We start from the raw sequence: 26,329 nt of genomic DNA on the forward strand, positions 1-26,329 counted from the left end.
TCTCTACTAATACTTCTAGTAAACATGGAAAGAATTGCTGCTTATTCTTTTTTTAAAAAATGGTTATCTTTTTTTGAATGCACAAGAGTAAATTTCTTCCCAGAGAATGCTCAGTAGGCTTTTTTATTGTCTTATATACCCATCAGTTTAGGAGTCTTGTGCATTTCGGGTCTTGAAGCATTTCTGGTCTACAAAGTATTTTCTCACTTACTGTAGAATCTTTGTGTGGCATATTTTGAAACAGTAAATAGAAATACCAGATTTGTGTCCAGGTGTGCTCCCAACAGGAGGCTTATCCCAGTTGTAAGAGTCTTAGAATAGGAGTCTTGGCTGGTAGTATCATCACAATTCCAAGTTGAGGGCCCCAAAAGATTCTGAACACTGAAGAGGTGTGGCCTCCAAACCCCAAGATTTTCTCAGCCTAATACACAATCTTTCACGCCATTAGAAAGACCTGCAATCTTTACCCCGGTCAAGGATGAGTTGGTCCTGGCTCACGCTCACCCTGGACCACCACCCATGCAAGACAGCTCAAGCTTTGCACCTAGTATCAGTCTCAGCATGGCCTGAGCGATCGATCTGGTTGTTCAGTTAATAAAAAAGACCACTGAGTATACTTTGCGTGGTGAGGATAGTGCTAAGTTCTGTAAAAGCTGTAAAAAACAAGGACTTCCATCAGGTTGATTCTGCAGGATGTAACTTACAATTTGCTGTTTAGCTGCCTGCACTGTGGAGGACTTGCTCCTTCAGCCCTGCTCTGTGCTTTGTTTCCAGAAGATCCCACAGCCAACAGAGATTCTGGCCAAGAGTCAGAGTCTATTCCAGAATATACGGCTGAGGAGGAAAGGGAGGACAACCGGCTGTGGAGGACGGTGGTGATTGGAGAACAGGAGCAGCGCATTGACATGAAGGTTATCGAGCCCTACCGGAGAGTCATTTCTCACGGAGGTAGTCCAGCTCTGTGTGAATCTGGGAAATGCGGGAAGGGGCAGCCACTCTATTGAAAATCAGAAAGTGAGTCTAGAGTTCTCTGGAACACCACATCTCAAAGGCCCTGTCCTATAGTCAATAATCAGGGAACTATAGAGCCAAGTATATTTCCTCATATTCAATTCGGGAAACATTTGAAATCCTACTAGGCAAAGACGACTTTCCAATATAAAACAGGCTTTTCATGCTACTTATGTGATAGCTATCATCTTCAGTGCAAATTTACTGAAAGCCATAGTTGTCTAATTGAGATGTCTGCTTGGCATTCTTACCAGTCCGTTGTAGGGTTGAACCAAGTAGAGGATGTGACACCAGGCCTGTATCATAACACGACGCCTGAGCTGCTTCTCATTACAAAATGGTCTTTTCAATCCTCTTCAGAAGCTTTGGGGATTTTTTTTTTTTTTTTTTTTTTTTTTTTTAGACTCAGCTTGGTAATTGTTCCCCCTTCCTGAAGTTTGCCTTTCTGTAAGCTGCAGTCAATCTAGGCCTGACAACAGCCAACTCCAGGCAAAAGCCTCTACCTATGTGGCAAGAGCCAAGGGAGAGACAAAAGTGTGTTTTGTGTTTCCAGCACTTTCTCAAGGGCTCCTGGAGCATATGTGGCCTTGGTTAATTTGGGATTCATAAAAAGTCAGATGAGCGCAAGCAACACATTGAACATTGTCGACTTCAGAAAACGTCGATAGCGTTTTGATTTTTCTGCTTCCTGCCTTCCTTTCCTGAAGTCCTGAGGCACCGCTCTAACCACCCAGCTGCTCTAGAAAGAGTTTGAGCTGACAAGGCATTGCTGCTCTCTCAATTCACTCTTCCTTAATGAGGACAGGGAAAGAACAGTCTTGGCACTGCAGTAGAACACTGCTTTTGTTTTCTGTTATGACAAGCAGAAGGATTTTTTTTTATTTCAATCAACCTTCCTCTGCCAGCAGATTTTTCACCTTCCATCCCATGCATTGCTACCCCCTACGTAAGTATCAAGCCCACCCAGGGAACCTGACCACTGTAGCAAAGGGGAATGCCAGTCCCCGCCCTTGGCCATGACTTTTCTTTTTCTTGCCTTACTGTTTGACCTGAAATGGCAATAGGACCCCCTGATTGCTGCTGTAAAGTCGGGGCAGTTTCCTCTAAGGGAAATCATGCCCATAGCCCTTTGGAATGAGAGTTGGCCCAATCTTGCTGAAAGTGACAGACAGCTGGCTGTAGAGTCAACCCTTTTGTGTTTTATGTGAAAACCGTAAGAGGAACACTCAGTTCAGGTATTTTTGTTGTGTTTTGTTTTTGAAAATTAAAACAAAGGCTGCCTGTAAGACTACTCTGTTCATTTTTTAAACTATTAAAAAATTAAAATGTCTGTCAAATCAAAGTCACCCAGTGATAAGCCCTATAAATATTTTTACCATCAGCTCTCACATGGAGAGTCCCTGTGTTGAAAGGCAGCTCATGGTCCTGCTGCTCTCCTAGGGCTAGTTATCTGCTAATATCCAGTAGACTTGTCTGCTTGTTCTTTAGGTGGGCTTGGGTGGCGTGGTCAAGCCCATCAGTCTGTTGTCCAAATCAGGAGAAAGTGAATATCATCAGAGCACTGATGGTCAGAAAATGCCACTGCTTCTGCCTGTCACAGTCTTTGTAACAATTCACCTGAGGCCTCAGGGCTAACCTGGTTTGCTGTGCTCTCTGTCCCTGCCACCTCCTCCCTTTGGCATTTGCTCCTCTCCATTCTGTGTTGCAAGCTCTGTTTTTCTCTGTGTGACTGTCTGATTTGTTTTGAAGAGAAGGCCACCTCCCCTCTCCCCAGCCCTGCCTCGGCCCTCTCTAGGCACTGGCCTGCATGAAACATGCCTCTGGCTGCACCCATCTGGAACTTTAGTCAGATGCCACCTTTTCCTACACCCTGACTGGCTTTCGTGCTCTGTAGGTAAAGATACTTTGGGAGTTTACACCACTCTGTTAGACCACAATGATGAGAAAGCTCCTTACTTACCAACCTACTGAGTTTGTCCTTCTGGCTTCTGACGAGCATTTAAAAAGCAGCAGTCACTTCACAGTGAACATGAATCTTGTTTGCTGCTTGGCATTTTGCTGTAAGGAAGTTTTCTCCTTCAGGCCAATAGAGAAGGGCCAGCTGCACAGCGTTCTATGCCGAAAACAGTAAGGCAGGGGTGATCAAAAGAGCTGCAGAAGTTAGCCCCAAAGCCAGACCCTGCCAAGTGTCCCACCTGTTGAGAATACTGGTGGCATGATGGCAGTATTTGAATATTTAATTCAGTCTTCAGCTTTGGTGACCTTGATGTGAGCTATTGCCAGAGGCCCGGCATACCAATGTAGAAGAATGAGGCTCGAAACCTACCTCTGCCACTTACTAGTCTGTGACCTTGATACATTACTTATCTTCTCTGGGCCTCAGTGACTTCACTGAGCCCATGAACAATCTCTCTGCCATCTGCGTAAATAAAAGTCAAGAGGGATTTGGATGGTTTTGCTCAGCCAACAATATGGGGTCCCTCTGAGGCTTTTTTTTGAACTTGGAGCAGAGAAACCCATTTAAATAATGGAGAACAATCAACCCAAATAATGTTAACAAGGAGTTTCCTTTCTTTCTTTCCTTTTTTTTTTTTTTATTTCATTATAGGAGATTCAGGTAACCTTCTCTGCAGTCTTGCTGGACAAATGACCCTGGAAATAATGAGGAGAAGAGTCACTGACTGATGAGTGTGTGTGTGTGTGTGTGTGTGTGTGTGTTTTGATTGCGACTGTGACATCTTTCCTGTGTCTCCATTCCATTTGCTGGCCAGCAAACTTGTGTTACATCCCTTTCATGCCTGTCTGTGTCACTCAGGTAAGGTTTGTGTCCTGGCTTCAGAGGGTCTCAGGAGATGCCCGGTGGGGTTGCTCAGGCACCCTACCCAGCATATACACCCTGAATTCACCTCACCTTTATTGGGAAGAGAGTCTAATGAAATAAATGTTTTAAAACCAGACTTCCAATGAATGATGCTGTTGCCAACAGGAAACTTTACTTGGGGAAGCTGCATACTTGAGAGGTTAGCTGACCCCCTCCAAGGTATTTGGGAGGGGCAAAAAGTAAACAATCCCACGAATTCTAGTTAATGCACTTTGCCTGCAATTATAGCATTATCTGATTTTTTAACTTTAATTTTTTTAAGCAGGAAGCAGCTATAGAAAAATTAAGGTATTATCTGAAATATCTCCCAAGCCTCCCAATGGCACTGGCTCTTGATTTAGGAGGAACATTTTTCTGTGGAAATCTTTTTATTTCGCTCCTTCCATTATCGCCTCTCCTCCTGTTTTCTCCCTTGTCTTTGGCTCTTCTTCCCTTCTTAAAGCTCCTCTACTAAAAAGTACAGACAGCCATTTTCATTTCTAAATTTCCGTACTTCTCATATTGAGACATTTCTTACTTAGACAGTGATCATGAAGTCGTGAGCTGATCCCACAGTATTCCTTTAGTTGAATGAATTCAGATGAACATGATGCTACAACATTCAAAGGGCGGACCGCATTTACACAGTGAGCTGAACTGCCATTTAAAATGACGTCTGAAGTACTGTTAACAAACCTCAGTCTTTCCCTTTCAAAAAAATTTCTTAGAAGTTCTCTGGCAATGAAGAAATCAAAGTAACTGAGCAGTCATGATAGTGAAATTACAGTAATATTCTGGAGCCAGACTGCTACATTTAGAAAGACACTTTTGAAAGGATGCTTTCTTACTTGCTTTGAAGTTGGATTCATTATGTCTATTGTCTCTTTTAATGAACTTTTGTTTTTCATCGTGCTGAGGATGAACTGTTTATCTTTGTGATATGAGGATTAGGATAGCTCAGCCACCATATCCTTTGTGGATTTCCATTTAGTTTTGCATTCCTCAGAAATGAAATTGTTTGTTTTAACAAGCAATTCTTGTAGTAAAATATATCTCCTCCTGCCATTTTCCTTCAACTTGCATTCTAAAAAGTAGTTGATAAATACCTGTATATTGGAAAAGACAGAACTAAAGCAAAAACATTCAGAGAGAAGCTCCTACATTGCTCTCTCACAAACATGTGTTACGTAAGTTGAAGACATACGTAGGTAGCATCTTCTAAGATATGTAGTATAAATACGGTATTCAACAATGTTGTATCACCACATGTAGAATAAATATTGTGTACAACTACCTCAAGTTAGTAATACACACCCGCCCATAATTGGGTATATTTTTAGTCAGTATTACTCTCCTCCCCCATCTTTTCTTGCAGTAAAGTCACATTCTCTTATAGAAAACATCTCATTAAACTGCTTTTCAAGAGTTAATTAACTCCATCCAGATCTATACACAGCCAGTACTTTACTGCCGTGTAATCACTAGTAGGTATTTAGAGTTCTGAAAAAACTAACACATTGGTTTCTGGGAGGACTGAACCAGGCTTAAGTGTGCCTCCTGTCTTCCTACACAAAGCTTGGAGGAAATCTCTATTTAATGATTCCACAGTCCAGAACTATCTGACATAAATTGCAATTGTTTAGACAGGGATACTAAAAAATAAAAATTCAGAATTGCTTCCCTTTTTAAGTGGGAAAGACACATGACATTCCGTATAGCTACCTCTGGGGGTCTGCCTGACACCTGATGTGAGTGTCAAAGAAACTATGGGAAATGGTAAGCTTGCTTCAAAGACAGGGCAATTCCAAAACGATGCTGGAGCTTTCAAAAGATGGGGAATGGTGTCCTGAAGTGTTCTTTGACCCCTGAGTTTCAGTGGCCACACTGCCTGCTTTTCCCGCCTGCTGTTTTCTTAGCACCTCTTCTCCTCCATCCCACGTCACTAGGAAGCAATTGTCAAGTTTTCCAGCAAGTACAGAATTTCATACTACTGAAATATGATTTAGCCAGACTCATTTTTAGTTTTCCTCCTCTTACAAGAGGAAGTTTTCTTCCTTTTCACAGAATTCAGAATCTAGCCCCGTAACAGAACCCATTGTGTTTTTTCAGAACTCTAAATACTCACTGGATGATTATATGGCAGTAAAATGTGGGCTGTATATAGATTTGTTGTTGTTGTGTTGTTTTGTTTGTTTGAGCCAGAATCTTGCTCTGTTACCCAGGCTGGAGGGCAGTGGCGTGATCTTGGCTTACTTGCAACCTCCACCTCCCAGGCTTAAGCCATTTTCCTGCCTCAGCCTCCCAAATAGCTGGGATTACAGGCAGGTGCCACCACGCCCAGCTAATTTTTTTTATTTTTAGTGGAGATGGGGTTTCGCCATGTTGTCCAGGCTGGTCTTGAACTCCTGGCCTCAAGTGATCCACCCACCTCAGCCTCCCAAAGTGCTGGGATTACAGGCCTGAGCCACCACACCCGGCTGGGGTGTATATAGATTTGGATGGGGTTAATTAACTCTTGAAAAGCAGTTCAATAAGATGTTCTCTACAAAGAGACAGTGACTCTTTTGCAAAAAAGTTGGGGAAAGATATGCCTAAAAATATACCCATTTATGGGTTTGTTGTGTCATGTCGTTCTGGACTGTAGAATCATTAAATAGAGATTTCCTCCAGGCTTTGAGTAGGAGGATGCGACATATGCTTAAGCCTGATCTAGTCCTCCCAGAACCCAATGTGTTAGTTTTTTTCAGAACTCTAAATACCCACTGGCGATTACATGGCAGTAACATATTGGACAGAACAAGGCCAGGCTAGAACTTTTCATGGGTTCTTACCCTGTCTGTTGATCCCAGGGGCACTACGGGCCTCAAAATCAAAATAAAGATGTTTTACTTGTCTACTCACTAGTATTTGATCACTGGAGTGTGTGAGTCAGAGATGACATTGCAGTTCAGTGGCTAAATTCTCCCTTAAAATTAAGCAGTGTCTAAAACTACAAAGAACTAAAGAGGATCAAACAGAATATCTTTCTTAGCCATCAGAAGAAAGAAGTCTGTGTAAGTACATATATATTAGTAGTATAGAAATCAGACATTCATAAATCAGTCTTGCCCTCTCATTTTTTTGTTATATTGAATATTGACACACCCTATTCACAACTATGTACAACACATATAATCGTCCGTGATATAGAATAGCTTACGTATGCAAATATAATTGCACTCTATATTTAACACTCTATAAAACATAGATGTTAACCACTGAAAGATAACTATATGTGTATATACTACAGACATATAGTCAATCCCCATTTCCTGTAGCTAATACATACACAAAGACACACTTGCCAAGGCTTCAGATTTATCCATTAGGTCAGATATTACCTTGTTAAGAGCTTTCAATTGGTTACAAATGTCTTTTTGTTTGTCCCCCAGGATACTATGGGGACGGTCTAAATGCCATCATTGTGTTTGCCGCCTGTTTTCTGCCAGACAGCAGTCGGGCGGATTACCACTATGTCATGGAAAATCTTTTCCTGTGAGTGATACTTACAACAAAGTGCTTTGAGTTAATGTCTGTGGCATGTAATGGCAGATAGAGCATCTTTAATTAAAGAAGACAGATGATGTACAACATTCTAAGTCTTCAATCAAAAGTCAGTAAGGTCTCTGTCAAAGAATGTTGCTCAAGGGGCTAAAACATTTAAAGGGGCTCTAGAATAGACTAAAAACAAAATGAACAGAACTTTGCTTGCATTTGAAAATTCTGTAACATTTCCTTTGGGCAAAGTATTATTTTTGTTCCTTGATACATGTTCTTCGTCAGCTAAGACTGACTATAACCTGACTTCATTTATATCTGCCCTTATGTAACCTGAGTTACCCTTAATATTTGATAACGTTGACATTTTTGAAAGTCAGGATTCTTTCTAACCCATACATTTTTCTAGTGTACCTACATTTAAAAAATAGGTAACCATACCAATAAATGAGTAATACTCTCAGAGGAATGCTCTTAAGCAACTGTATTCTTTCCAAGGTAAAGAGGTAATAGGCACAACCATTCTTAAATTTCATACACCCTGTACTTTTAATGTTATGTAATTATGGTGTCATTTAGATGAAATATTTTATGTGGGAACTGAAAACATTCCTCTTCCTTCCTGTGATCAGATATGTAATAAGTACTTTAGAGTTGATGGTTGCTGAAGACTATATGATCGTGTACTTGAATGGTGCAACCCCAAGACGGAAGATGCCAGGGCTAGGCTGGATGAAGAAATGCTACCAGATGATTGACAGACGGTATGTGGGCTCTATTATTTAATCACTATTTTGACTTCCTCAATAGTGACCATATTGTATTCTCTTTTAGTCTACTAAAAACGTGATCACATTTTAGGAACATTGAGTTATGTGTATTTAAAACAATAAATTATAGAAATATTAATAAAAGTGTTATTTGATGCCCAAAAGTTGAAAAATAAAGCAATTCCCCCCTAGATTTTATTAAATGTAATTCAAACCTGGCAGACCAAGTCTGTTTTAAACTATGCGTGTGCTGTTGCCACAGGAAGGTGCGACTTGAGCTGATAAACCAAAATACCCCTGATTCTTTAGGGGTATCATGTGACCTTGCTGCCATTTATGTGAACTGGGACTATTGTGATTTGGAGAACCACTGTGCTCTTATTTCGACATTCACTGTCAGTTCGTTAACCACTAGATGTATGCACTCTAAGAATACAACCATTCTATTTTACATTTATTTCTATGAGAAAATGAGGTTCAAATCATACGAGTTCAAATTATGTCTCAAAAAATCATTTTTGTCATTAATCATGGCCATTCTGTATATTCCCACCAGGTAATAGTAACTTGCATAAAACTCCCTAAAAAATACATACATATATATATATATATATATATATATATATATATATATATATATATATATAAATTTTTTTTAGTTGGAGTCTCATTGTCGCCCAGGCTAGAGTGCAGTGGTGTGATCTCAGCTCACTGCAACCTCCACCTCCTAGGTTCAAGCGATTCTCCTGGCTCAGCCCCTTGAGTAGCCAGGACTATAGGCGCCAGCTAATTTTTTTAAAAATTATTTTTAGTAGAGATCGGATTTCAGCATGTTGGCCAGGCTGGTCTCAAACTCCTGACCTCAGGTGATTCACCTGCCTCGGCTTCCCAAAGTGCTGGGATTATAGGCATAAGCCACCACGCCCGGCCTAAATTATATATATTTGTATTTAGGAATATGTTTTATGTTTAATTCTCACTGAAAATGGGCTAAGAATCATGTATTTTTTCTTTTTTCAAAATAGGTTGCGGAAGAATTTGAAATCATTCATCATTGTTCATCCATCTTGGTTCATCAGAACCATCCTTGCTGTGACACGACCTTTTATAAGGTATAGTTATTACTGTCATAAAGTAAAAGTACTACTGGTAGATTTAAAATATATGTACTCATTGTCCTAAAAATAAGAATTCATAAACTAACAGTACCCAGGGAAATATATTTGTCTCTGCCTTTCCTGGAAAGTTACTTTGGACTAGTCATTGAGAGTCCCTAATTAAGAGAGAGAATGTTTTCATGATGAATATTTTCCCCAGATCATTATAAGACATGACCTCTAAATTGCTTGATGTAAACACAAAGACGAAGTGGTGGGGTTTTCATGCCACATTAGAAAAGGGAATAGGTAATACATTTAAAGTGATGTGTTATGTAGAGAATAAGAAAGGTATGGTAACATGACAATGGAAAACGAAGATGAATCAAAGGCAGAAACAGAGGCCATATCATGTCTTAATTGTTCCATTTCTTCTGAACAGACCTACACAATGTTTGTCTAACTATCAAAGTTATGCAGAGTCTGGGCAGCCATTTTGAGAGCTGTGTTTTGATCACCCATGAGGAATCTTGGTGTTGATTCAGTGAATATTTATTTGTCACTTATTTTATAGTAGGTTCTATATAACCTTACATCTTGGGGATGCAAAGTAAAAGAATATATGTTTCATAATATAGTAAGACTTCTAATAGTTAAATGAAAGGAATAATATTTATTTTCTAGATAGCTTTAAAATAGAATAAAATCTTGCCCACCATTAGGGTACAGATTAGATTAATTGAAATTTTCCCATCTTAAAATCATTAATGAATTTCTTTTAAAAATTCTAATAACTTTGCTTCTGGAGGAAGAAAAACTTTAAAATTTTTTTTTTGTACATAGATTTTACTGTAGCTTCCAAATTCTACCTTGCTGTTCAGTATTGACTTATACTTATTTATTGTTCTTATCCCCCACTTCCAATGACCAAGTAGCAGGATTCACCTTCATTTCTCTGCGGCAATGGTAGCTGTTTACTATGTTAAATTGCTTTTAAAAATATCATGACCAATCAGGCAGGGTGGCTCATGCCTGTAATCCCAGCACTTGGGGAAGCAGGGGCAGGCAGATCACTTGAGGTCAGAAGTTTGAGACCAGCCTGGCCAACATGATGAAACCCCTTCTCTACTAAAAACAAAAAATTAGCTGGGCATAGTGGTGGCATGCCTGTAGTCCCAGCTACTAGGGAGGCTAAGGCAGGAGAATCACTTGAACCTGTGAGGTGGAGGTTACAGTGAGACAAGATCATGCTAATGAACTGCAGCCTGGGCAACAGAGTAAGACTCTGTCTCAAAAAAAAAAGGAAAAAAGGAAAAAAGAAAAAATACATATAAAATGACCTATTTAAGGTATACAAAGAGCTACTTCTTTTAATAATTTCAGAACATGCTTCAACTAGGGAGTAGGAATCAATGTATGCTGATAAACTTTTAAAAAGTTTAATGGCTAGAAAAGTAAACATTAGCATTGTTACTGATTCATCAATGTTTAATAATTCAGCTCTTATAAAACAAATGTTTTTTTCTTGATTAAGTAATGTTAAAAGATAAACTTTAGACAAATTAATCAGTTTATTTGAGCAAAAAAAAAATGATTTATGAATCCAGCATCACTTAGAACCAGGAGAGGTTCAGAGAGCTCTACCCAGCAAAGTGAGCAGACAGCATTTGTCCAGAGAAAAACAAGATGACATATAGAAATAGCTTGATTGGTTACAGCTTAGCAGTTACCTTATTTGGGTACAGTGTGATGAAGCTTTTGCCTTATATGGTCATGGTCTGATCACTTGGCAACCTGTGATTGCTGAAGCCGAGCTGCTTTGATCGGCTGAGACAGCTAGTTTTTGCAAAAATATACTCATAATTTAGGTTGGAATTTTATTTCCATACTATGTTAGGTTGCAGTTTCCTACCTGGGAACTCTAAGTACAGAGAAAGCCTCAAGCTAAATTTAGTTTAACAAGAAAAGATTTGTTACTGTAAGTATATTGAAAATTATTATAATTCAACACTACCTATTGAAGGGAGCTTCAAAATAACAACAATGGCAACTGTAAGGGTTATTGCAGAGTTTAAAATGAGGAAACTGAGGCCAGCATAAGAAAATTAAATGCCCATTTATTTAGCTCCCAGACGAGGTTCCATGGTCCCGGGGAAAGGGGCCAGGGAAGTCGTACCTGACTTCCTGAGGCGTGGGGTTTTATAGCAAGTGGGGGTGTCCTGATTGGCTATGAGGGAACAGGACGTCGATGGGGCAAGCTGCCATTGGTAGGTAGGTGAGATGTCCGGTGAGCCAGCCGCCCAGGGGGAGTGGGACCTGGATGGGGCAAAATGCTGTTGGGCAGATTTTAGCGGGGCTTTCTTTAAATTTTGGCAGGGTTTTCCAACCAGCGGGGGTTGGGGGGGCCTAGGTGCCGAGTGCAGAGCTTGACGTGGAGTGCGGAGTGGTGAGGTATTTTCAGGCGTGGAGAGGGATGGGCGTGTCCGAGCTCCCGTGGAGGCAGCCGGCCTTACATTCCAACCCTTTTGATGATACAGGAGGCCACGTCTTTCTGGCTACTTCCTGCTGAATAGGGGCGGAGTGAGGGGGAGGGGTCAGTTGGCTGGTGCCTCTGTTGGGAGTCGGACATAGGGGTGAAGCAGCATTTGGTTTACGGCCAAATGCTTTCTTTCATGCAGGCCTGTAAAAACTTGAGGAAAAAAGGGGCTAGCATGAGCAGAAGACAAATGACGGTCATGGGAGTGATGCTAGGGGTTAGCCAGGTAAGTATGGGGGATTGCCACCAGTTGAGAGACGAAGATGGTGCATTCTGTTTCTTTCGGAGGTCTTCTTGGAGGCGATAGAGAGTGTTGACGTTCTCTTCTACAAGGCCTGTTTCATTAATATAGCAGCGGCACTGTTCCTGAAGAAACAGACAGGTGCCTCAGTTTTCCGCCGTTAGTAGGTCAAGGGGCCGTCGGTTTTGGAGAGTTACCTGGGCCAGTGATGTGATTGCTCGCTGGAGGGAGGCCAGGGAGGCGGCTGATGCTTCAGTGGCCACTCAGAGCTTGTCTTCCAGTTGAGCGGCTGAAGTGACATTGTAGCTCATTGCTCCGCTTCCTATTCCAGCCGCTGCTAGAGAGGATGCTAAGGAGAGGCCAACTACCATTGGGAGGAAGACAGCGCATTTGCTTCGGTGATTAGGGGAGCGTGCGATGAGGGATAGGAGCTCGGCTTGTCTGTACACTTTTAGCTGCGGGACCAAAGTGACAGGCACACAAGGGAAGGGAAAGGAGGCATTAATAACTTTGGTTAGGGTCCCATTACCCCAAAAGTATCCTCCTGGAGGCATGGAAAGGGAGGATTTTACTTTTACGATGGTGTTGCAGCTGGGGCTGGAGCCGCTGGCCGCCCCACAGCAGAAAGAGAGATATTTTGAGAGTGTACTTTGAACAAGGGGATACCCGTTAAGGTGGCTCCAGGTGTAATCTTCGTAGACTTTACCGGACACTCCTGCATCCCAGCGGCTGTGCCGGGGGTCGCGGATGTTGAGGGCTAAGGAACCACTGCTGAAGTGAGTCAGCATGCGATTGAGACAGCTTGGAGGCTGTGGCTTGTGAATAACACAGGAGCTGTATGGGCACCCCCCGTAGGTGGTGGTCCACCAATGACAGTAGTCCTTGGTTTGGTCATATAGAAAACACAGCCCGTGCTGAAAGTGAAACCCATGATCGCGACCGAGTGCGGCCCTTTACCGTGTGGGATGAGGATGGAGACAGCAGACTGACAGCCGCCTGTTCGGCAGTTTGCCTGTGCAAGATAATGGGTCCTGGTGGTGGGGCCCTCAGTCCAGGATTCCTGGGCTGCAAAGATCCAGGTTTGAGCTCTCGGAGGAGAACGCTGTCGCCTGGTCGGAGAGGCGTCGTTGGGTGGGGGTCTTCCGGTCCTGGAACAACAGGGAGGGTGCGGTCCGCATGCTCCCTAAGCAGGTGGCAGAGAAGAGAGAGGAAGGGAAGGTAGGAAGCCAGTGGGGGCGGTTTTACAGGGAGATTGTGAGAACAGGAAAGGCCGGCCCTACAGCAATTTGAAGGGGCTAAGGCCTGTTGGCCCCCGTGGGGTGGCCCGGACCCGGGCCAGGGCAAGAGGTAGGAGTGTGGGCCAAGAGACCTTTACCTCTATAGCAAGTTTGGCCAAATGGTCTTGAGGATGCCGTGGGCCTGTTCAACTTTACCCGATGACTGAGGATGGTAAGGGATGTGCAGTTTCCAGGAGATGTTGAGGGACTTGGCGACTAGTTGGACTACTTGGGCTGGAAATACTGGACCGTTGTCCGACTGGATGGTGGCAGGTAGGCCGAAGCAAGGGATGATTTCTTGAGTCAAGAGGGAGGCCACCGTGTCTGCCATCTCCTGGGAGATGGGGAAGGCTTCAATCCAACCTGAAAAGGTAGCTACAAAAGTTAGGAGGTAGCGGAGCTTTTTGCGAGTGGGCATGTGAGTGAAGTTAATTTGCCAGTCTTGGGCCGGTAGGTTGCCACGCATTTGGTGAGTAGGAAACTGTGGCCTTAAGCCTCCCTGAGGCGAGACCTTAGAGCAAGTAACGCATGCCTTGTGTACCTGCTCAGTTGTTTGCTGCAGACCTGGCAGGAAAAAGAGGGGCTGTACAAAGCGGTGTAACGCCTTAGGCCCTATATGTAAGGATTGGTGGATTTTAGCAATAATTGTAGGGGCCTGTTCCCGGGGAAGGGTGATTCTGTTATTTAGGAAGATCCAGCCCTGATTAGATTCTGTTCCCCGTTTTAGTATAAGGGCCTGTTTCTCTGATGGTGAGTATACAGGCTGTGTGCCCATGTAAGGAAGAGAACAGGGGTAGCGGTTAACTTGGTGTTCAAGATCTTGCTGCTGTATCTGCCCGCGCATTACCCCGGGAGACAGCATTATGCTGGGCCCAGTGTTGTCAGCAGTGTATGACTGCAACTTCCCTGGGCAATGATAAGGCCTGTAAAAGGTTGGAGATTTGTGTAGCATTGATTATGGGGGTTGGGGCAAGGAGTAAAGACGGGGCGTGGCGTCGGTTAGGAGTGGCAGTAGGAGGTGGGCGGATGATGGGCTTGAGTGTGGGGTACCTGTGAGATGGAGAGTGGCCCCCACCGTCTGGACAATGTCTCGTCCTAAAAGGGGGACTGGGCACGAGGGTATGATTAAAAAGGAGTGGGAAAAGGGGTGTCCCTCGAGGACACAAGCTAAAGAATGGGTTTGATTAGGACAGGAAGGCTTGCTGTTAATTCCCATGACTGAAACCTGGGAAGGTATGCTAGGTCCTGAGTAGGAAGGTGATACAGAGTAGGCAGTCCCCATATTTACTAAGAAGGAAATGGACTTACCCGCTCCCTGTGGCGTTCCCCTGGGCTCGGCGAGGGTGATGGTGGTCCTGGAGTTTGGGCTGCATCCGTCGTCCAGAAGGCTGAGAAGTTCAGGCGAAGGGGTTGCTTCCTGCGGACCGGCCTGCCCCTCACATAGAGGTGTGCGGGGTGAGCCCACAGTCCAGAACAGACAGTCAACCTTCCAGTGTGCAGCCTGTTTGCAGCTTGGGCAGGGTCTGGGAAGTGGACGAGGACAGGGGCACTGCCGTGCCCAATATTCCTCTTGGCCACATTTGAAACAGGGCCCGGGCGGGGCCCTTGAAGAATTTTGGGAGGGTTTCGATGGACCCCCTCCACTGGATGTTCGGTGGGCTGCCGGCCTCAGGGCTGCTACAAGAGCTCGGGTTTGGAGGCTTACCTTCTGCTGTAGACGGGCCTGTCGGGAGGCCTCAGCCTTTTCCTATCAGCGATTAAAAACTTTAAATGCCATGTTTACCAGATCCTGTATGGGAGTTTGGGGGCCCTCCTCAGCTTTTTTAAGTCTCCTCCTTATATCAGCTGCCGACTGGGAGATGAAGTGGGTGGCTAGGACTGTAGCCCCCGCTAAGGAGGCTGGATCCAGCCAGGTATGGAGGATCATAGCATTAGTTAATTGGTCAAGGAAGGCAGCTGGGTTTTCATCAGGTCCCTGAGTTATTTCCCTTAACTTGTCGTAATTGACTACCTTTTGGGCTGTGCTTTGCATGCCCGCTAGGAGGCACTGTAGCATTTGGTTTTGGCAGCGGTGACAGCTATTTTGACCAGTTTGATAGTTTTAATTAGGGTTGGCCTTGGGGATTGCCGCTGTACCTACTGGCATCAGATTGTCTGTGAGATGTACCCAATTAGCGTGCGCCTGGGCCGCCATAAGGATGTGGTTGCGCTCATCTGGGGTGAGGGTGGAGGACAGGATGACATACTTGTTAAGCCAGGTTAGGTTATATGCCTGGGTAAGATAGCAGAATTCTTTGGTGTAGGCAGTTGGGTTAGTGGAGAAAGACCCTAGGCGCTTCTCGATAGCCGATAGGTCAGAGAGAGAAAACGGACTGTGCACTCATACAGCTCTCTTGGCCTGGCTACCTCACGCATAGAGCAGAGGAGTGGGGGGCAGGGGTCATGAGAGCGGGTGTGAGCACTGATAGGGGAAGTCGTATTAGGGCTTTGGGGAGGAGAAGGAGAAGAGGGAGGAGGGAGTTGAGGCCCCGCATAAGGAGGTGGGGGTTGGTAAAGTGAGCGGGGCAGGACAGGCCTTCGGGTTTTCAGAGAGTGCAGAGCCAGGTGGGGCTCAGGGCAAAGGTGGGGTTTTGGCTAACAGCACCTGGGCAGAGGACCAAGAGCAGAGGGCGGGTCGGGAGCACAGATACTAAAAGGCCTGGACAGAGGGGGCCTCCGACCACTTGCCGTTTTTTTTGGCAAAAGTTATTTAAATCTGTTAGGACACTGAAGTCGAGTGTGCCCTCCGGAGGCCACTTGGACTGGTTGTTTAGAGAGTACTGTGGCCAGGCCACAGTAGAGAGGAAGAGCAGCCTTTTCTTTTTTTATGGAAAGGCCCAGTTTGGGTAAATTTTGGACTAGACATCCCAATGGCAACTTGAGGTCTAGGTGGGACTCCTGATTACCCATAGTTTACTCTCTGTCTTGGGGTAATTAGTGAGGAAGGATTATAAAAAGATATTATATCTAACACGAGCAGAAATACTCCTGTCCTGGAGAGGGTGGCCAAGAGAACCTACAGGCTACGACAATTACTGTAAGAGAGAAGAAAAGAGACAGGGCTAGGGCTATTTGCCACATGGCAGAGTTAGAGGAAGTGAGGCCTCAGTAGCAGAAGAAGAGGAGAAGGAAAGAGAACAGAGTTACTTTTAGGGGCATAAATTCAGTAAAGGTTTCCTGCAGCCAGTGGTCTGTTACCCACTGTAGAATATTTCTTACTTCAAGGGAAGCAGGCCTAACCCACCGCATATCAGCTAACAAGAGTCTAACAAAAATGGCGAATTTACAATAAAGGCAGAACCACATATAGGACTGATGGACAAAGGATGGGTGCCCCCAGATGGGAGACCAGTCTGATGCCTTCCTGGCCACGTCCCTGAAGGGATATTTCAGGGCATCTTGGCTAAGGTGTACCCATATAACCCCCGGGCCTGGTCACCTCAGAACTTTCAGTCCTGTGGTGAATCACCATTATGCCTTATGACGTTCCCTTGGAACCGTGGGTTGAGGCCCACACAAGCCCCGTAGCTGTTAGGCCACGAGACTACACATCAACTCACTCACTCACTCATGCCGGGGTTAGGAAGAGAAACCAAAAGTACGGTTACTTCACAGGCAGGAGCTTGTATGCCAAAGGGCTAGTCTGAGATTGTAAGCCGGGGGTTTGGTCCTGCTCCTGGGCAGGGCCCGGGTTTGTAAACAGGGCTTCTGATTACCCAAACCTCCGCTGCTGCAGAGATGACAGGAAGAGCAGCTCAGCATCCCGGGCCGCGCCACTGAACACCAGAGAATACGAGAGGGTTCAGGAAGGTAGGGACGTCTCCCTCAGAATCCTGACCCTGAGAAACCTCTCACGGGGAGAAGACAAGAGTAGGGATGTCTCCTCTATGCTCAGGTCCTCGAGACAAGGCTGGGGCCCTGGGCCCACGGCAAGAGACAAGGAGTCCCCGACACGGCCGCGATTAGGAGCAGGGAGTCCACAAGGCAAGCAGTGGGAGGGGTTGTGGGCAACAGAAGTCTTACCTTGCGGCTGAGCGGCTCCCCGGTCCGGCTTTGAGTGGAGGAAACAGTTTCCCCCAGGTGGAGTCTTAGAACTCCTCCCAGGTTTTGGCACCAAATGTAAGGGTTATCGCTGAGTTTAAAATGAGGAAACTGAGGCCAGTATAAGAAAATTAAAGGCCAATTTATTTAGTTCCTGGCAAGGTTCCATGGTCCCGGGGAAAGGGGCCAGGGAAGTCGCACCTGACTTCCCGAGGCGTGGGGTTTTATAGTGAGTGAGGGTGTCCTGATTGGCTATGAGGGAACAGGATATGGATGGGGCAAGCTGCCATTGGTAGGTAGGTGGGATTTCTTTCCAGTGAGCGAGCTGCCCAGGGGGAATGGGACCTGGATGGGGCAAAATGCTGTTGGGCAGGTTTTGGCGGGGCTTTTTAAAAATTTTGGTGGGGTTTCCCAAAGGTGGGCTAGTTACTGAGTGCAGAGCTTGATGTTGAGCGTGGAATGGTGAAGTAGTTTTCAGGCGCGGAGAGGGATGGGCGTGTCCGAGCTCCCGGTGAGGCAACCAGCCTTACAGCAACAATAGCAATAGTGTTGTGGTAAATTATGACTAATAATGGCTTATATTTATTGAGTGCTTATTTGCACAATCTCATTTAACCTAATGACAGTCCTCTCAAGTTGACACTTTTTTGTTTGCTTTTTTTTGTTTTGAGACATGGTCTCCCTGAGTCACCCAGGCTAGAGTGGAGTGGCACAATCATGGCTCACTGCAGCCTCAAACTCCTGGGATCAAGCAATCCTCCCACCTTAGCCTCCCTAGTAGCTGGGAGTATGCCACCAAACCCAGCTAAATTTTTTAATTTTTTTGTAGAGACAGGGTCTCATTATGTTGCTCAAACTGGTCTCAAACTCCTAGGCTCAAGCAATCTGCTTGACTTTGCCCAGTGCTGAGATTACAGGCATGGGCCACCATGCCCAGCCTGAAACAGATACTGCTGACTATTTCCATTGTATGGGAAAAACTTCTGAGGTTCAGGGAGGTCAAATAAATTGTCTAAAGCGGGAGCCAGCAAACATCATTTACAAAGGTCCAAATAGTAAATACTTTAGGCTTCACTAGCTCTATGACTCAGTCACAACTACTCAACTCTGCCATTATAGAGCAAAAGCATTCATAGGTAACATGCAAACAGGTAAGTGTGTACTGATAAAACCTTTTTTTTTTTTTTTTTTTTTTTTTTTGGAGACAAGAGTCTCACTCTGTTGCCCAGGCTGGAGTGCTGTGGTACAGTCTTGGCTTACTGCAACCTCTGCCTCCCAGGCTCAAGCAATTCTCCAATCTAAGCCTCCCAAGTAGCTGGGACCACAGATGTGTACCACCACGCCTGGCTAAGTTTTTGTAGTTTTGGCAGAGACAGAGTTTGATATTTCCCACGCTGGTCTTGAACTCCTGAGCTCAGGTGATCCTCTCACCTTGGCCTCCCAAAGAGCTGGGGTTACAGGCATCAGCTACCACGCCCAGCCTCTGATGAAACTTTATTTACAAACATCGGAGTTGAATTTCCTATGATTTTTACATCATAAAAAATACATATTTTTTTGAGATGGAATCTCGCTCTGTCACCCAGGCTGGAGAGCAGTGGCGTGATCTTGGCTCACTGCAGCCTCTGCCTTCTACGTTCAAACAATTCTCCTGTCTCAGCCTCTTGAGTAGCTGACAGGCATGTGCCACCACACCCAGATAATTTTTGTATTTTTAGTAGAGATAGGGTTTTGCCATGTTGGCCAGGTTGGTCTTGGACTCTCGACCTCAAGTGATCTGCCTGCCTTGGCTTCCCAAAGTGCTGGGACTATACACCTAGCCAACATCATAAAATATTTTTATTTTTATTTTTTTCTAACCACTTAAAAAACCCAAAATCATTCTTTACTTGAGGACTATAAAAATCAGACAGGCTTGTGCCTGTAATTTCAGCCACTCAGGAAGCTGAAGCAGGAGGATTGCTTGAGACAAGGAGTTCAAGATCAGCCTAGGCAACATAGGGAGACCCTGTTTCTGCAAAATTTGTTTTAAAATTTAGCTCAGCACTGTAGCATGTGCCTGTAGTCCTAGCTACTCCAGAGGCTGAAGCAGGAGGCTCACCTGAGCCCAGGAGTTCAAGGCTGTAGAGGGGGCTATGATCACGCCACTGTACTCCAGCTTGGGTGACAGAGTGAGTTCTAGTCTCTGAAGAAAAAATAAAAAACTGACAGCAAGCTGGCTTCAGCCATGGGCTATCATTTACAAACCTCAGGTCTAGGGTGACACAGCCTGTAAATGATAGACTCGGGCTTTGAACCCAGTTGTCTGCCCAATTCTAAAGAAAACCTACATCAAGTACTTAATTGTATTCTACAATTGCATCAGGTAGGAGCCTCTTTAAAGATCCTCCTTTGAATCAATTTACATCAGTGTTAGAAACTTGTAGATCTGAAAGAAGAGACCACTAAAATGTACTACAGGTCTTTTCACTGCTGAAGGGTAACATCTATGGTAAAGGTATATGGCAAGTTCGTTTTAAACAATGAGTTATTGGCAGTTTGGAGATTTCTCAAAGAACTTAAAGCAGAACTACCATTCGACCCAGCAATCCCATTACTGGGTAAATAACCAAAGGCATATAAATCATTCCACCATAAAGACACATTCACGCGTATGTTCATCGCAGCACTATTCACAATAGCAACGACATGGAATCAACCTAGAGGTCCATTAATAGCAGACTGGATAAAGCAAATGCAGTACATATACACTATGGAATACTACACAGCCGTAAAAAAGAACTAAATCACATCCTTTGCAACAACATGGATGTAGCTGAAGGTCATTATTCTAAGTGAGTTATCCTAAGAAAGCCAAATACTGCATGTTCTCACTTATAAGTGGAACTAAGCACTGACCACACTGCAGACACCAGGGCCTACTAGAGGGTAGAAAGTGGAGGAGAGTGAGGATCCAAAACTACGTATCAGGTACTATGCTCATTAACTAGAAGACAAAATAATCTGTACATCAAACCATTGTGACATGCACTTTACCCACATCAAAACCTGCACATGTACCCCTGAAAGTAAAATAAAAGTTGTGGGAAAAAATGAGTAATTTTTTTTGGGTTGGGAAATCACATAGCTACATCGCTGTACTTAAGGAGCTCAAAGCCTGGAGCAGACATGGGCAGACAAGTAAACAATTACAATACAGGATACAATTGTACTTTGAGGAATTGATGACTCAAGGTGGGGGTGAGTTTGGGGGTATACCTTGTAGAGAGCGAAAGCTGGATAATTAGCATCAAGAGAGGCTTTACAGAAAGAGGCCTTCCCTCAAGGTGAGTTTTGAAGGACTAATAGGATTGGCCAGCTGAAATTAGGGAGAAGAACAATCCAGGTTGAAGAAACAGGAAGACAAAATGGCAGATACGAATACCTCAATAAGGACAGAACATGGCATGTTCAGAGAACTGTAAAATTCCAGTTAATGTTAACACTGGAGCCAGAGGTTTTTTCCTTTGCATGACTTCTTCTCCCTCTCAGTTACCCTCTCAGTCTTTTATCAAAACCTGAATTTAGCTCAACAACTCCACAGGAAGAAAAAGGTTTAATGAGGCATATCACTGGTAACGTGTGTTGACCCAAGACTTATCAAGAGGGCTAGAAACAACTGTATGGAGAGGAAGATTGTTCGCAAGTCACCACCCAAAATTGCAAGTAAAGTATCAAAGATAGACAGTTAGAAGAAACACCTCCAAACAGCTTCTTACTAGAATGCGTAGTAGTTAAACACAAGGCAGTACAGATGGCAGACAGCTCAGCAAGATCCCAGCAGACTCAAAAGTCCTTTTCATTTGAAACATTCGAGACTGTTAGACCCTTGATCAAGTTCTCTTTCAAGTGGAATGATATATTTTAAAAATTAGTTTGGAATGACACAAGTAATAGGAAAATGCATTCTTCAGAAATGCATCCTATCATTACACGTAAGACCAAGTTCTTCCTTTAACAATTACCAGTTCCTATTCCTAATCCCCATCCCCAGAGGCAAATTCTTTCATCAGTTTCATTGGTATCCTTCTAAGTTGTTTTCTGTGCATTTACACATATCAACAATGAACACAGTAGGTGAAAGTTGCTTGTAATTTAAATCCAATTATTGGAACATATTTTTGAATGTTGGTTCATCTAGAATAAACATTCAACCTAAAACTTTTTAAAAAACACAATTAAAAAAATAAACTAAAAAATAAAGATAAATGAGTTTACATTTGTTTTTAAAGTATCATCAAACTTGGTAGATTCTGAAAGAATGAATGATAAGGTAAACAAGTAAACAGAGATAAATGAGCCATAAAGCAGTGACTATTCAGAGTAGCAGGAACCACTGGGAGGCTGTACAATGTATGGTCAAGAGTTTGAACCCCAAAGACTGCCCAAGTTAGGGCTCTGCCCTTTACTAATGGAGATACTGGGCAAACACTTAACTGCCCTGCATTTGTTTGAAAAGAGGATAATAACAGTATCTACCTCACTAGGCTGTAATAAATACATGCATTCATGTACGTAAACCACTTAAAACAGCATTTAGTCAAATACTGCATGATCTCACTTATATGTAGAATCTAAAAAAGTTGAAATTGGGCCATGCTCACTGGCTCATGCCTGTAATCCCAGCACTTTGGGAGGCTGAGGCGGGCAGATCATGAGGTCAGGAGTTCAAGACCAGCCTCGCCAACATGGCGGAACCCCATCTCTACTAAAAATACAAAAAATTAGCCAGGCATGGTGGCGCGCCCTGTAGTACCAGCTACTCGGGAGGCTGAGGCAGGAGAATTGCTTGAACCCAGCAGGCGGAGGTTGCGGTGAGCCAAGATCGTGCCATTGCAGCCTAAGTGACAGAGTGAGATTCGCTGAACTTACAGAAGTAGAGAGTGGAATGGTGGTCATCAGAAGCTGGGGGTTGGGAGTGAGATGCTGGCCAAAGAGCATGAAATTTCAGTTAGGACGCATAAATTCAAGAGCTGTATTGAACAACATGGTGACCATAGCTAATCATAATGTATTGCATTATAGAAAACTGCTGAGAGTAGATTTAAGTATCCAAAAAAGCATGTGAATACATATGTTAATTAGCTCAGTCTAGCCATTCCACAACATACACATATTTCAAAATATCATGTTACATATGTTTACATGGCAATTTAAAAAATAAATGTTAAAAACAAAACACTACCACCACCACCGACAAAACAGTGTTTGGCACATTGTAACTAGTCAAATAACGTTACCCTCTTAGTAACAGTGCTGGGCCAAGGTGTTAAGTGTATCAGGATTTTCAAGAAAAGGCAATAGCCTTAGAATGGATAAGATAGTGACTAATGATAAATATTTTTTCTTTTTCTTTTTTTTTAGTTCAAAATTCAGCAGTAAAATTAAATATGTCAACAGCTTATCAGAACTCAGTGGGCTGATCCCAATGGATTGCATTCACATTCCGGAGAGCATCATCAAGTAAGTCCTGACGGTTTCAGAGATTTGTTAAGAAATAGTACAAGTTGAGGCTGGGTGTGGTAGCTCATGCCAGTAATCCCAGCACTTTGGGAGGCCAAGTGCAGGAATCAGTTGAGCCCAGGAGTTCACTGTCAACCTGGACAACATAGCAAAACCCTGTTTCTACTAAAAATACAAAAATTAGCCAAGCGTGGTGGCATTTGCCTGTAGTCTAGCTATTCAGGAGGCTGAAATGAGAGGATCACCTGAGCCCGCGGAGTCAAGGCTGCAGTGAGCTGTGATCGTGCCACTGTACTCCAGCCTGGGCAATGGGAGTGAGACCCTGTATATGTATATATATATATATATATATATATGTTTGGAGAAGTGGGTTGGAAAAGAAGTCAGTTCTGCATCACTGGGGAAATGGCATTATCTCATTTTTAAAATAATATTAAATATCCTCCAATAAATAAATTTTTTTCCTATAACCTATTGATAATTGTTATATTCTTTCAGAATTTTACTACCACTTAGGAGAAAATAACAGTTACACTGGCTAACTGGTATACTGTCTTTACTGGTTAACAGTGTATCAGTTTCTTGTGTCATTCCCACCCCCCACCCCCGCCTCTCTGCTCTGCACAGACAAGACAGTCTTAGCATAGCTTGGATTTCTTTACACAAAGTAATTTATCTACATGACCCTTGGAAAATAGAAAAAAATAACTCTTTCTCTGTTTCTTCTAAACCCCTTCTTTTTTTTTCATGATTAGGTAGAGGGCATTTGCCCAGTGGTGGGTGGGGCAGTGAGGAATGGTTTCCTTGCTTGCTTAATAGAGGGTAATGCAGTATCAGTATCAGCATCCTGCCCGGGTACTGAAGGTCTCAGGATGATGCTACAAAAACTAGGATGAAATTTAACAAAATACGTACTTGGAGCTGGGATTTTAAAACAGGGATACTGGAGAATGAATACTTGTATCTGGTACATCTGGTACATTGTTGCAAAGAAGATTGTTTTCTATGTGTCTTTTTTTTTTTTTTTTTTTTTTTTTGTCCACTGTATCTGAATCACTAGTTTTGTTCATTCCATTAGAGTGGAAAGGGACTTCACCATTAGCTCAAAGAAAATAGGCAAGTATCATTCATCTTCCTCCATAAATGAATAGCAAAATGTACCTCTTATTTGGGATTCCAAAAAAAGAGTCCTCTCACTTTAAAAAAAAAAAAAAAAAGAAATTTAAAAGGTCCAACCTAGAAACTCAAAGGAAAGAATTCTCATGCAGTGTGTATCTATGATATACAAAGCATAGAAGTGTTCTATTTATATCATTTATTTGACTCCTATAGTAAACCCCTGTTTTACAGAGGCAGGGGAGATAATAAGAAGTTACTTATGCACAGTTTAAGTAGGAACCAGGAAGAGATGGAACTGGAATTCAAATTCAGGTCAGCCTGACATCAAAATTCCCGTGTCCTTTTCTAGTAGATTAATTTACCCCTTTTAGAGTATCCTTCGAAATTCAAAGCTCAGAAGTAGATGCATTTGGTTTGTCTACGTAACTAATATCAGGCATGAACACAAGATACTGATTGGGCTTACAGTGGTCAGTTGGCTCAGCTGAATTAAGCGGAGTGTTCATAAGATCCTAACAACGGCTTCAACCCTCATTAGCTTCATAGCATCTCCACAACCAGCACAACTCATAGCTCTGGGCTGCTGCCTCAAAAAGGCATACTCCATCTTCAAAACCCACTTCTACTCTTTAAATTTAAAAAGTATGGAGGTAGGGGGCGATGGTTCATGCCTGTAAGCTTAGCACTTTGGGAGGCTGAGGAGGGCAGATAGCTTGAGTCCAGGAGTTCAAGACCAGCCTGGGCAACATGGTGAGACCCCGTCTCTATGAAAAAACACAAAATTAGCCAGGTGTGGTAGCATGCACCTGTAGTCCCAGCTACTCAGGAGGTTGAAGGGGGAGGATTGCTGGGAGGCGGATGTTACAGTGAGCCAAGATCGCACCACTACACTCCAGCCTGGGTGATGGAGTAAAAAAACAAAAAGGAAAAACTATGGGAGCACTCACATTCTGTAAGATGACACGGACAGTCTCTCTTCTAGTGGAATTGAGCATTGACCACTTTCCAGGTAAACACGGTAACACTTCCATGGTGTGATAGAGACAATACAATGAAAAGTGAATGAGCTTTAGAGACTTAGATTTGAACTTTCCCTGCTACCTCTTGATGTCTCTGAGACTTCAAGTCACCTATTTAAATGATTAATTATTAAAATTTTCTGAGTCTCAGCTTCAGCATCTATACAGTGGGGAAGTAATTGCACTTCATGGAGTGGTCCTGAGGATTGAATGCAAACGGTACACAAGCACTTGCAAAGCCTCCCAGCACAGAGTTTGCAGTCCAGAGTCTTACTTATTGTTACACATGTTGCTTTTAAAGACTCTCTATCATATGGGAAGGTTCAAGTGCGAAGTTAAGTATACCCAGGACAGTTTTCATTCATCTGCACACATCAGTTTTCAAGGGTTCCATTTGGGAAAAGTTACTTCAGGAGGAAGGGTTCTATTTGGAAAAATTTTCTTCTGGAGGAAGGAATTTACCACCATGCATGTGCTGCCCACACGTCCGTGTGTTTTTCTGTTTTCTGTAATTCGTCTACTTGGGATGTCCTTTTCTGCCATTTCTGTTACTGACCTTCCTTGCCTCAATTTCATGTTACGCAAACTTCAAATGGATAAAAACCATGGCTCCTTTTTATCATCAAACAACATTCAAAGGATCTGATCTCAGCCACGCACAAGACCAGTCCTCAGCTGAGATGGAGCCTGTCATCAAAGGGCTTAAATGACAGAAAAACTTGCCCAACCTAGAACCAAATTTATAATCATTGGTTACAGTTGATTCTCATTATTTGTGACAGTTATGTTCTATAAAGTCACTGCAAACACTTAATCAGTGAATACTGAACTAATGTTCCAGGGCAAAATACAGGTTCCTGAACACCTCTGGTCACAATGTTTTCATCAATCGATCAATCAATATATAACCTTGTTTTATGTGTGTTTCTGTTTAAATGAACCTGACTCAGTATATATTGTTGATTTGTGAACACTGAACTCATGGCCAACAGTATTGTGACTTGTGCCTAAACAAAGCTTATCTATTTTCTTCATAAGGCACTCCACAGCCTTTCTGCTCTTGGGAATACTAGATAGTATTTCAGCACTATGCCTGGAAGCTAATTTGAACAGCAAAATCACTAGCAAAAAATACAAAAATGAGAAAAATACATCCCTAAATAGGTTGTGAAAAGGTCACTTGTTCATAGTGTGAACAAAAAGACAGAGCCTCACACATGGCCAGGTGGCAACTCCAACTTTTTGCCACTCTGCCCATGTCCACAAGTGACCCAAAAAGT

At 43.3% G+C, this 26,329-nt stretch overlaps 1 protein-coding gene across 16 annotated transcripts in view; it reads left to right on the top strand.

Annotated features, from left to right (window-relative positions):
* Positions 1-26,329, top strand: part of PRUNE2 (prune homolog 2 with BCH domain) — a 537,643-nt gene that overhangs the window by 491,155 nt on the left and 20,159 nt on the right. For 12 of the 16 annotated variants that reach the window (XM_074394630.1, XM_074394629.1, XM_074394637.1 and 9 more), the window contains 5 exons: positions 775-948; positions 7,303-7,405; positions 8,041-8,172; positions 9,204-9,290; positions 22,813-22,911. In XM_074394630.1, the coding sequence (XP_074250731.1) occupies positions 775-948; positions 7,303-7,405; positions 8,041-8,172; positions 9,204-9,290; positions 22,813-22,911 (595 nt within the window). The other 4 variants (XM_074394644.1, XM_074394643.1, XM_074394631.1 and 1 more) reach the window with 3 other exon arrangements.

Source organism: Saimiri boliviensis, chromosome 2 (genome assembly GCF_048565385.1).
Source record: "Saimiri boliviensis isolate mSaiBol1 chromosome 2, mSaiBol1.pri, whole genome shotgun sequence".
NCBI lineage: Eukaryota > Metazoa > Chordata > Mammalia > Primates > Cebidae > Saimiri > Saimiri boliviensis.